This window comes from Coturnix japonica, chromosome 2 (assembly GCF_001577835.2).
Source record: "Coturnix japonica isolate 7356 chromosome 2, Coturnix japonica 2.1, whole genome shotgun sequence".
NCBI lineage: Eukaryota > Metazoa > Chordata > Aves > Galliformes > Phasianidae > Coturnix > Coturnix japonica.
In genome coordinates, this window is record NC_029517.1 from 12,960,991 (window position 1) to 12,973,448 (window position 12,458).

Here is a 12,458-nt window from a genome sequence, read left to right on the forward strand (position 1 = left end):
TGAAGCACTGAATGTTTTGGGTACAAAAATCTATCAGATTTGAAGCAAATGTAAAATTGGAAAAAAAACCTCTGTTGTAATGGTAGCAGTGAATGTGTTTCCTATGATGGCTGAGGCCTGCTCAGATGTGAAGCCCAAAAGAAGGCTGCAGCTTAGATTCATGTCTCTCTCCTCCCTTGGGCAGCTGTTATGTCCGTATGTTGTATAGAAGGACTATCTGTAAAGGATATCTGCTCTATTTTTACACAAATTTTGAAGTCATTGGATAAGACTTGGTCCATGTTACAAACCTAAATTCTAGGTGATATTCAAATCTAGGAGATCTGAAATGTAACAATCCTGAAAAGCTTTGAGGAAGAGAATCCTGTTCAAATGATGTCAGTGGCAGTGGGACCCATGGCAGGGACATTAATTGAACGGTTGAATATACTGACTGTTGACATAGTAAAAAGTCTATCTGAATCTTTTGAAAAACAGTAAGGAATGAGAGTTGTTGGAAACCCATGTCTGCCTTGCGAGTTGAAGTGCAAATGAATTATGTTATGCATTGAGACCAAAGGAAGCTTTCTTCTTATTCCCTGATGGAATGCAGCATAGGTGTGAGGCAGCAGACAGTTTCTTAGACTTCAGCATCTGCCATCACACAACAACATGATTTACATTTCCATTTAACTGTGGGTTTCTTATTCTTTTTGCAAATATGCTGAAAGAACATTAACCCACAGAATAAGGCTTTTGGACCTTGGTATAATTACTCCATAGGACCAAATTCAGCATATATTTTGACAGAGGTCAAATTCTCCATCTGTCAGCCTGTTTCTATCACAGGAAACATAAACTAGAAAGATTAGAAACAGGATAAATGTTCTAGAAATTGGTTTTGACTTTATCAGCCAGGTGCTTCTGTTGCAGATCACGTGAGTCAAATAGCTGATGTTTGCCTACTGAATTTGGGAGGAAGAAAAAATGTTGGTGTAATGAAGTTTTTGTTTGTATTGGGTCTTATGACCAAATGCTTCTCCAAGTTGCTGCCAGCAAGAATGGTATCATCTCTGAAGATAATTCTGGCATCTAGAACTGAGGAAAGAATTAAGTGAAAGTGGAAGTATATTGTAGAGCAGTCTGTGTGAAATACATTTCTTGGTGTATTCTAAGAATTGGTGAACTTACCTCTATCTTCTTAAATCTAACAGGTAGTAGAATCTGATGAAGCATTAGAAGATGAGGTACCAGATTCTCCTGGGTTGGAAAAGCAAGACAAAGAAAAAGAGAAGGAGAATAAAGACTCCAAGAAACTTCGTTGTGAGTAGAAAACTTTCCAATAACTGATTTCAGGGATGCAAAAAACAAACAAACAAACAAACAAAAAAACCTTGTCTTCACTTGTGTAAACAGAGAAGAATTCAAGAGGACATTTTTCCATCTTGGTGCCAGTTACTTTTATCTGTGTTTTCTTAATCATAACTTAAAATGTAGGAGAAAACAGGCAGTAGAGAAATAATCTGTTCTCAATTGTGTAGAAGTAGTTGCATGTTTTCTCTGACATAAATTATTTTGAATAAGAATCTCTTTGTCCTTGATCAATACTGATTTGGATTGTTGTACTTTTTTGTCCATGGAGCAGTATCTGTAAATATTTTCACTGTTAACTTGTACTTCAGCTTCACTAAGTTGCTAACCCTAGATTGGCTCATTTACAGAAATGAAACATTTTTATCACACTCTCAGAATTTGAAAGAAATTTCTTTTAGCTACAGAAATTTTTCTTTGCCAAGAAATAAATTCATCAGGCAGACGGTTTGGTCCTTTACTTCTGGGCTGTATGGAAATTGCAAGGAAGTATTTATTTCATTCAAGATGGTTGGTGAGGGCCAGGGCTAGTTGTGAAGCACAGCTATATGTTTTAAATTCCATGCCTACTTTAAGTTACTATGTAGTTATTTTCACAGACAACACTTGGTGACAAAGTTGTCTCTTGGCAGTGTGAAAAATGGATGCTATCCACAATTAAAAAAACGCAAAAAGGATAATGTGAATGCAGTGTGAATTTGAATAGTTTGTCTTCTTTTTATTTTTGTGCTCTGTATTTGTTGTCAAATTTCTCTTCCAACGAACCAATGTTAAAAAAGAAATAACACAAACAAGAGTTGTTTTTGTGAATATTCACACTAATTGTATGTTTATTTCCAGCGGTGAAAGTACCTAGCAATATAGATGCCACAGATCAGAAAAAGACCAAAACGAAGCTCAAGAAGTTTCTCACACGACGACCAACATTACAAGCTGTCCGTGAAAAAGGCTACATTAAGGGTAAATGAACCTTTTTAACAAAGGAAATAATTTGAGAAACCGAATTTGATAATTCACATGTAAAATGGGATTCATGTTGTCTAGTTCTAGAGTAAAACATGAATGTAGCTTGCTTAACAAAAGTCTTGGATAGTGAAACTGGTGAATGTTTGTTGTTCTTCTGAGCAGTGCTGTTAGCTCCTAAACTTTGTCAAGGGTGTTATTTTCATCCCATTATTGGCAAAACTGACATGGAAAATGAGAGCCCAGGAGCCTCTATGAACTCACAGCGCTTCTGAGCTAGAAAGTCCATTCAGTCTGCTGCTGTGAGCTGGGATTTCTGTATAGCCAAATAATCGTTTGTGCAAACAAGGGAAAGGATAGTTGTCCTTTTGTTACAGAGCTGAACACATGCTCATGTATCACAGGGGTGTCTTTAGTCTGGATAAAACCAGAGAAGTACGTGCCATCTCGTTAGAAATGGAATGTTTAGGCAGAAAAAGGATGAGGGTAAAGGAACCTCAACATCCTTTTTCCCTAACCCTTTCTTTTCTTTCTTATTTTTTTCTTGAATGTATACTTTTTTTTTGAGTTTTGGTTTTTTTTTTCCACAAAAAAATGAGTTTTACAGATATGCTTGAATCCAGCTTACCAAATGGTTGGTAGCTTAATATATACTTCCGTCTATTACATTTGTAGAAACTGAAAGGGAACAGTTTTTGCACAGGTCTAAAATTAATGTGATTGTGTAAATTTCTTCTTGGTGATTCCTGGTACTCTCTGTAAAAATTTATTTGTTTGTATGCTTTAGCAGGACTCATAGGTGGTGCTCTACTAGGGTCAAAATAGCAGATGGGTAGGCAAATATCAGACCAAATCTGACTGTGATTTGCCTAACTGCATACTTTAACGGATGTGCTTTGATTGCATGTAGCATTTGATCTATTTGTGTATCTGCCAATATAATTTAACTGTAAGTTATGAATTTTTGGTTTGAAGTAAGAAGGCATTTTCCCCAGACTTCCATGTTCTGCCCTGCTTTACAGCTTAGAATTCATGTGAATTCTCAATGGCATAACTTCTGACGTGAGCAACAGTAAATGCTAAGCCAAGTTTAACTTGTACACGTGCATGCTGATGAGACTGGATTTTTTAATAAAGACACTAAGGAACAAAGAGTTTGTTTTCATTTAAAAGCATGATGTGAACTTTAAAAGTTGGATCTGTGCTGTACAGTTTTACATTTACTGTATGAGTGAAAAATACACAAGTCTATCTGAAGCCCTGTGTACTTTGTGGCTGCTGCTAAGCTTAGTAAATGAAAACTTGGCAAATGCAATTTGAGTTGAAAAAATGAAATTTATTTTTAAAACACCCTTGACACAGCATGCACCGAACTGAGAAGTAGCTGTTGCTAAACCTTTGTTACACAGAAAAACAGGACTGCAAAAGCTACTTTAAAGAGGGAGAAATGAATACAGTTCTCCTATATGTGGAAATGGTTACAGTCAGAAGCAGTTGCAGCAAATAATTGTGTTACATACCAGCATTTTCTTGTCCTATCTAATCTGCGTTGTTCTACCTGCTACAGCTGCTTGCTACTCTGCCTTTCTGCTGCGTGGCCTTTTTCAACCCTTTGCTACTGACTCTGCTTATACAGCTGGCTGTGTGAGTAGGAGCAGCAGGAATGAGATGATCTGGGGCACTGGCCTTTATGCATACAGCTAATAATACGATTATATACCAATTGTCTTATTGTATAATTGGTTTGGTGTGCTGTTTGGATTTCCCAAAGCAGTTTTCAAATGCAGATGTTGTTACTAAACATGACAAACGGGCTAGATGCGATGCATGGTGCAAATGCAAGAGCAGTTTCTCTCTTGCATGAGCTCTGAAGTAAAATGTATTAAATACTGCAAAGATGGTCACTTACATGCTGCCTTTAAAAGATAAAATAAAACTTTCTTCCTTTTGAGTGTGAGCTTTGCTTCTCTATTTCAAGACCCTGTTTCAGTCTCATGCATCCAAACCTGGGATGTCATCTGTTATTTGGGCATACGGTGAAACCATGAGTCTGGGGAGCGTTTCAGTGCTAACATCTGATCTGAACAAGAGGAACTGACATGTTGGTGAAACACACTGAGACTTTACAAGAACATGTTCTCTGCCAAAGCTGATTTTCATTTTTGCTCTGTTTGATGATAGAGAACACCCCCGCTGCCTTTTGTGTCATTTGGAGGCCAAGATGCAAAATATCTGAAAGATGGACATTGTCCATAAGTACTTATGTTTGAATTCCAACCTTGAAGCCATGTTGCCTATTCGCAGTCACTCATGCAATCAGAGCTCTGTGTAATGTTCTATCATTTATGTGGTCATTTCAGAACTTAAACATGTTAGAGATGAAGCTCTATATTGAAGCCTTTCTCTGTAAAGGAATGTGTAATTAAATAAAAGCAGTAGGTGTAATGGAGAATAACTTTTTCTTCTCCCTGGTTGCTTTGGGTTAAAGTTTTTCTGTTCAGATTATTTTTTTCATCAAAGATTATGGTAATTGTATTTTGAACCCCAAAGAGGGATGAGGTACAACAGAACATTTGAATCCATTAGATTTCTCAGTGCAGTAATGGCGGTATGATTCTTCCAAGTTTTCTTCCGATGAATTAAAATGATTTCAGTACCAAAAGTTCCTCCCTCAAAGACTCATGTTTGGGAAACTGCTGACACTTTTTCTTTCTGGGAGAGGCTGAGAACTCTTTTCAGAACTTTCCCCCCCTCACACTCTAATAATGCAACAATTGTATCCTGTACTTCTTGCTCTGTGTAGAGGTTTGTTTTAACCTGAACTAGTTCTGTCACTCGAGTCCTGTTCCACTGTAAATCAGTCTCTTTACTTGGTTCCAGATCAAGTGTTTGGTTCCAATCTCACCAGCTTGTGTCAAAGAGAAAACAGCACGGTGCCAAAGTTCGTGAAGCTGTGCATTGAGCATGTTGAGGAACATGGTATGGTGAATCTTTTGTTTGTCTTTAAATCCCTCTTGCTCATCTCGCTGTCTCGTTTTGAATGCTTTAATCCTTAATGTGCTGTTGATTTGTTAGTGGAAATAATCCAATGTGTGTCTGTAGGTAATGTGTTTTTGGGAGTGGGGAAGGTAGCTGGAACCCAGTGTGGGGAGAGGGAAGTAAGTTTTACATCAGAGGAATTGATCTACTTCACTGTCTTACAAGATGAGAACGCTGAACAGCTTTTTGGCAGAAAGGGTTTAAAGGAGCAGAAATTACAAGGAGTCATAGAAGAGCTTATCTCATCAAAGTTTTACTGCAGGTGAAGAGAGACTCTCAGAAGTTACATGTGACGCTGTGGGCTGTCTGCTACCAAGGACTTAATCACATTTTTTTTTGTTGGAAATTCCTTGGTTGTAATTCCTGTCTTGTGTGTACTGTGGGTTGGGCTTCTTGCTTGTCTCTTGCTGTTGCCATATCAACTGAGAGTGGTCTATGGAATCTCCATAACCGTTGATCAGAAGATGGTCTGTTAATTTGGGAACAAAACTTGAGATCAGGATGTTTACAAGGGAATACTGTAAGTGAATTTTAAGGCATTTTCCATGGGAACTTGTTAGGACTTTTTCCAGCATGTTGTCTTTTTTCTCAGTGCTGTTGCCTTGTGTCCTGGGAAGGGAAAAAATATCTGCTTCCCTTCCACTGCGATACTGTAGGTCGACAAACTGCCATCTTGTTTGTAACAGCAGGCTTTATTCCCATTCAAGGTCCACAGTTTGATAGAGAGGGGCTATTTTTCTTTTTTAAAGTAATTTATATTTTAAGGACAGGACTGCAGTGAAGATGGTGGTGAAGTTGTCCTTTTTTAAACACCTGAGGGGAAGCTGACAGAAATGAGCAGCTTTTTTCCCTACTTCCCCAACTCTTCTTACTTCCAAAACAGAAGAAATCTATTGTTTTTGTAAAAAAATGACTAGTGGATTATGGGGAAAAGGGATATGTCAGATGGTGCTGGTAACTGTGCTGTACTGTATCAGACTACTCCACGAGCTACAAGGACTGAAGGTAATCTGGCAACACTCACCCCCTCAGGGGCACTGACTCATGTGCTGCATTCAAGTGGCATTTCAGTTTAATTCTTTACCTGCTAATCAATTCTGAGTAATTGCAGTAGCGTCCACAGAGACAGCTTTCTTCTTTGCTGCCTGGCTGAGTGTTGCAGTACAGTACTTGCCTTTACAGTAGAGGCAAGGGCTACCCATTTACTTCTAAAGGCTGTTGGATAGTGAGTGTGCAGGCACGATGTTCCTTCTTGAAACCTGGTTACTTGACAACTTTGAGATGCTCTGTTCTGCCTGACTTGATATTTCTTAACCATAAATTAAATAATGGGACATCCACAAAATGCTTGGTTCTTGTATGTTGGATCCTGCATATATCCCTCCGTCCACCCGCTAAAAGCATTTTAAATGGCATCTCCAGTCTCACTGGGAAAACTTGAAGCTGTTACCTCATTTACTACTATTCTTCTCCATAGGAAGCTTTAAAGATTACTTGGAGCTTGATGCTGTAAAACTTTTTGTCAGCAAACAAAACCCTCTCTGATGTGCCCTGCCCATCAAAAAATCTAGTGAAATGTTTATTGCCAAACCAGGTTAGCATAAGATTATGTGGGTTGCTTTGGGTTTCAGTTTTACAGAGTAGACCTGTGAGCAAGGAGCCTGATGATTTCAGAACCTGTATGCATGAAAGATTAAAACTGGTTTATCCCTTTATTTTAGGATTAGATGTTGATGGCTTATACCGAGTTAGTGGTAATCTTGCAGTGATACAGAAGCTAAGATTTGCAGTCAATCATGGTAAGTTTTCATCAACTACATTACCATCACGTAGCTTTTCAGGTTGCTGTGACTTTGAGTTTGTAGAGAACTCATGAGGAAAGATTGCTTAATGTGTAACTGCAGCTTTTCTTGAGAAATGATTGCTATCCTTAAAGTTACCTAAAAACTGTGGAGTTTAGTGCATAAAAGCACACACATGCACACAAATACAATGGAACAGCCAAACCCTAACAAAGTAAACAAAAAACCACCACCCGGACAGCCTGGGGGTTTGGTCTTTACATGTAGGCATTGCTGGAGCCTTGTTCTGAAGGAAGGTGGTAATAGAATTCAAGAGGGGAAAAATGACTGAAGAACCCCAGACAGCATACCTTATGGGAATGCTGAATTTTGAGCTCCTATTAGTTAAACTTGTAAGTTAGTGCTTTTTAGCAAGATTAATTGCTAGCTTGACAGTACTCTTGTGTATAAAACCTCTTCATGTGTCTATACCATAGTGTTTGGTTCAGTGGGAATCAATAGGTAGCCTGCAGCTGGAAAGAGCAACAGTAGCTCATCTGAGCCCTATGATTTGATCAGTCATTTCCTGTTTAATCAGGTCTAAAAGTAAATTCTGTGTTACCTCCAGAGGTGGGATTCTTCTCTGGGAAGCCTCCTTGGTAGGACAGCTGCATGTAGAGCAGCAGGAGGTTTGACTGCTTCTGTCCATGGGGGTTCAGGAGACACCCTGCTTCAAGGCTGAGGTTGAATTACTGTTGAATTTCATCTCAGTGGTTCCTTTTGGCGTAGTTTGGAACGCTTTGCATTGCTGCAGCTCTCCCAAGGAGTGGATTGTTGACAGTGTTTTAGCCCTCCTTAGAGAGCATGCAGGGTTGTTGTAGTGCAGCCTCACGAGCATCTCACATGGTATTTGTTCTGAAAAGTTTTCTCCCAGCCACCTATGAATGCAAAAGGTTTCATACCGTTGCAGCTCTGTACCCAGCAGCGAAGGGGTTGGAGCAGGATGCTGGTCTCCTATACTAGAAAAGCAATAAACACAGAAAAGAAAAGGAATTAACATTTTTAAACTAGGCTTTTATACTTACATTATTAACATTAATTATTCATTTTTCTCTCTCAGATGAGAAACTTGACTTGAATGACAGTAAATGGGAAGATATACATGTCATCACAGGAGCTCTGAAGATGTTTTTCAGAGAACTGCCAGAGCCGCTGTTCACTTACAACCACTTCAATGACTTTGTCAATGCAATCAGTAAGTATGGAAAGCAGTTCTGTGCTTTTGATACGAGTTCTGCTCAATAGCCGCAGTTTGGTTATTGTAGAATGCTTTGTGATGAGTGTCTGCAAGGCTCACCTGAAGTTGTCAGTAAGACGCAGACTGCCCAGCAGGTGGCAGCATGCTCTCTTGATATCAGCCCTGTGAAATCAAAGCTTTTAGCTCCGGTCTCTTAATTTTTATCATAAAGTTTTGCACGGAATTACTTAGGTTTTGTTTCTACACTTCTTCCTTCTGCAGAGCAAGAACCGAGACAGCGTGTCCATGCTGTTAAAGATCTAATCAAACAGCTGCCAAAACCAAATCAGGACACTATGCAAGTACTCTTCAGACACCTGAAGAGGTAAGGATCAGAAGGAAAGGCTTCGTATTGCTGATATTCCATTAAAGCTCAAGTTAAAGAGAGGAGGTGGCAGTGCCCATTGTGCTTTTGTTGTATATACTGGACTTGATAAAAGCAATATATCAGTCTGTATTTATAGCGCATCAAGTGAGTGGTGTGAGGCCTAATTGTGATGTTTACTGTCTCATATTAGAGAAATTGTGAGGATTTCAAGGATAATATCACCAAACAACGCTTTTTTGTTCAGAAGGAAATCGCAGCAGCTTTGTGCTTATAACAAGCCCAGCAGTCATTAAGTAAATGTTATGAGTAGGCATTTGCTTTGGACTTCTTTTCTGTCGTCCCATTACTCAGCACTGATGAATCTTCTTTGTGTGTACTTTTTTTCTCTTTCAGAGTTGTAGAAAATGGAGAAAAGAACCGAATGACCTATCAGAGCATAGCGATAGTTTTTGGTCCAACCTTACTAAAACCAGAGAAAGAGACTGGTAACATAGCAGTCCATACAGTGTACCAGAACCAGATCGTAGAATTAATTCTACTGGAATTGAATGCCGTCTTTGGACGCTGACGTTTTCATGGAGTGGAAACTGGAAGTGCTGGGTTGGCAGCATTATTCCATCAGGAGGAGAATCTCTCACTGTATATGATGCATTATGTTTGTGGACCAAGAAGCAACTTGATTTTTGCACTTTTGGGGGAGGGGAGAAGCAGGAGAAGTGTTTTACCATTTTAATGCAAATTAGAGACAACGCTTTCATTGTTTGGATTTCTTTGAAAAATTCATTGTAAAAAAGTGAATTAAAAAGTTTATAGTTGGCCTTTTTTTTTAAGTAGCATTTGAAAACTACGGTATAGGTTCATACACTGGATTTCTTGGAGAGTGAAGCTATTAATCTCAAACTGGATAATCTGGAATTTGACCTTAAAATATTCCCACTTGGTATGGAAAAGTTCTATGAAGAAAAATAATCAGTGGAGTTCCATCTTAGGCATGTGTGTTACGGGCAAGCTACGCGGGTGGGTATGATGCTTTTCCATGGGGTTTCTGCATGCAGTGACTGCTGTAGGCTATCAGTTGGGGTTGGTTATTCAGGTCTCATTCCTCACATGACATCTGCTGTCCTTTCTCCTTTTCTTTCTTTATTTTTTCCCCCAGCGACATTTCTGGAACAACTGAGTTGCTGTATAGCACAGCACACTGTTGCGAACACTGAACCTATAAGAGTATCCAGCAATGGATGTTTGTCTTGTGGCATAACTCAAGTCATATTTAATACATATGTTCGTTTCTTTTTCAGGGTGTTTCCCGAGCTAGGTTTTGTGTTATACTGGATTACAGCTAAAACCTGAGTAAATACCGACTGTAACACTGTATTGAATTCTTGGTATAATGCTGTGGTAGTGGAAGTTTTTTATGTAAATACAGACTGTCCTTTTGGTCCTTGTATATAATTCGGTTCCTGTATAGTTTAAGAACGTTCTAGTCACACATTTCTAACCATGGGTAGAGTAGCTGCAGTAGCGTAACGTTTCCAGCCCATGTCTGGGTTTCAGCATTGAAACAGGTTATGGAGAGGGAGGGGGGCCTAACTGTGTGCACTTTTAGATGTTAATTACATTTGCGGGCAAATAACTGTAACACGAATGGTACTGGAAAAATACTGAGTGTGCTTGCTAAATTAATGCACTACAAGAGGAGCCTTTCAGGTTATTTAATATGTACAGGATACGTTAGAAACATGTCTGACAAACTCTTAACATCTACAAACAGCGAAACTCATGTTCTGATAGAGGGAAGTTTGATGGAATCCGTGATGCTAAATTCAAGAGTTTCTTTTTACATTAATGTAGAATAATTTGTACAATTGGTTTTGGAAGATTTTGTTACAGGGAGCACGGTCTGCTGCAGAGTTTTTAAATGTATTTTTCTAGACTAACTGCTGTATCTGACATCTTTGTTATGTCTAACCTGAATAAAGACAACCGTTAGTTATTTCCGAGTTTGCCATTCCCGCTTCAGACAACGTGAACCCCCTTTACACAGTAAGACTGACAGCTGTTGTTGCTTAGCACGGATGCTGCTTGCAGCAAGGAGCTGTCATGCTGCGTTTAAAGATGAAACCTTACTTGAAAACCTGACCATTTTAGGAACCTCCCAGCCCCCTTTCTTTAACAAACTAAACTCTAAGATTCGTGGAAGACAGAAGTAATTTATGGATAATAAGTTTGCAGTCTTTTATCAGCACCTCTCATTTATCATCTCAGCTCTCAACCTGTCACACAGATAGCGGCTACATTGGGAATTAAGTCACTTTCACTTTGAATCTGTTGTATTTGTCTCACAGCAGAGTTCCAGATTCCAGCAGAGGGGATGTGTGGTGAGATACCATTCATCTGAGCACATCTCAGTATGAGAATTTCACAACTGTAAGTCTTGAGTGAGAAGTCTTCACAGATAAAGGAAGAAAGCAGCTTACCTTGCGGCTTTCTCACTGTTCTGTTGTGGTAATGGTGAAGATTTGTGGCTTGCTGCAAAGCAGCCTGGGTGAGGATTGTGATGGCTACATCTGTGTTGTCTCTTCAGCCTCCTGTTAGGCTTTCAAACAAGAGTGGTGCTGGGTGGCAGACGTGCCCCATCTACATGAGAATATGAGCAAAGTTGAAATCTGTTGTTGTAGCTTATTGAAATCCCAACTTCAGCTGTAAAATAAAGAATTCCCATTGCTAAAAGAGACAGATAAGCTGTATGAGTGTTTCTGTATTCAGAGAAAGAATTCCTTCTTAGAACCATTTGATAGCAAGGACGAACATCACATTTTTCCTTGTATTCCCAAGAAAATAAAGCATTTTGTTATTACAGTCTATAGTATGCTTTTGTGCAGTGAAATCATCCTGAGTTTTAGTTGTCTCACTTAGAAAGTACTCCTTAACTAAAAGCGGTGCAGCTGAACATTGCCTGTTTAGGAAGGGGCAGCTGCCCGAGATGAGGGTGTGTTTGCGATTCTATATGGCAGCACACTGGGATTCCTTGCTACCTCAATTGCCTTGTCTGCTTCCCACAGTCAGCTTTCCTGTAAAAATCAAACCCGGAGTTCTGCACAGACACGGGGAGGGAAAGCTGTGTCAGATGAAACAGAGCCTGAACTGAGAAATACATGAAGCAGATCAGATTCTAGCTTAAAACTTGGCCATATAAGCCTTTGCAGTTACAACAGCTGGAAGGGACTGGAGATCTCGCGCTTTACTGCTGGTTCAAGTCATGTTGCAGTAAAGGCCGTGTGCTACATGGCCTTATTGCTCAGCCACTCTCAGCCTTGATCCATACCAGGTGGAGTTTCCTCTCTTTAAAGCTAGAGGTGAGCACACAGACAGGGCAAATACGTGCTCATTTCATGTTGAACGGGCTATTTTTCACTCAAAGGTGTGTGTAAGTTGCTCTCCCTGGTGTGAGCTGCTGGTGGTGCTCACTGCTGACACCCACCCTCACAGTCAGCCAGCACAGGTTCCCCGTGAACCCAACGCTTTGGCACTCCTTGGTTCTGGCAGCATGAGAGAGAAGGCCGGCTGTGTGTGCAGGCTGTGGGTGCCGGCTGTGGGTGCTGTACTATCGCTTCATTCTTATGCAGAGCGCTGACGTTTTCCTCTTAAAGGGAGCGGCTTTCTTTAGGCCCGAAGTGAAGATATGTTCAGAATCAATCGG

The 12,458-nt window shown here is 39.7% G+C and overlaps 1 protein-coding gene across 13 annotated transcripts in view; it reads left to right on the top strand.

Moving 5' to 3' along the window:
• ARHGAP12 (Rho GTPase activating protein 12) overlaps positions 1 to 11,617 on the top strand; it is a 66,783-nt gene extending 55,166 nt beyond the window's left edge. For all 13 annotated transcript variants that reach the window (XM_015853154.2, XM_015853148.2, XM_015853151.2 and 10 more), the window contains 7 exons: positions 1,194 to 1,302; positions 2,191 to 2,310; positions 5,194 to 5,292; positions 7,074 to 7,151; positions 8,254 to 8,388; positions 8,653 to 8,755; positions 9,152 to 11,617. In XM_015853154.2, coding sequence (XP_015708640.1) covers positions 1,194 to 1,302; positions 2,191 to 2,310; positions 5,194 to 5,292; positions 7,074 to 7,151; positions 8,254 to 8,388; positions 8,653 to 8,755; positions 9,152 to 9,326 — 819 coding nt within the window. In that variant the 3' untranslated portion in view covers positions 9,327 to 11,617. The remainder of the gene's footprint in view (positions 1 to 1,193; positions 1,303 to 2,190; positions 2,311 to 5,193; positions 5,293 to 7,073; positions 7,152 to 8,253; positions 8,389 to 8,652; positions 8,756 to 9,151) is intronic.
• The last annotated feature ends 841 nt before the right edge of the window (positions 11,618 to 12,458 follow it).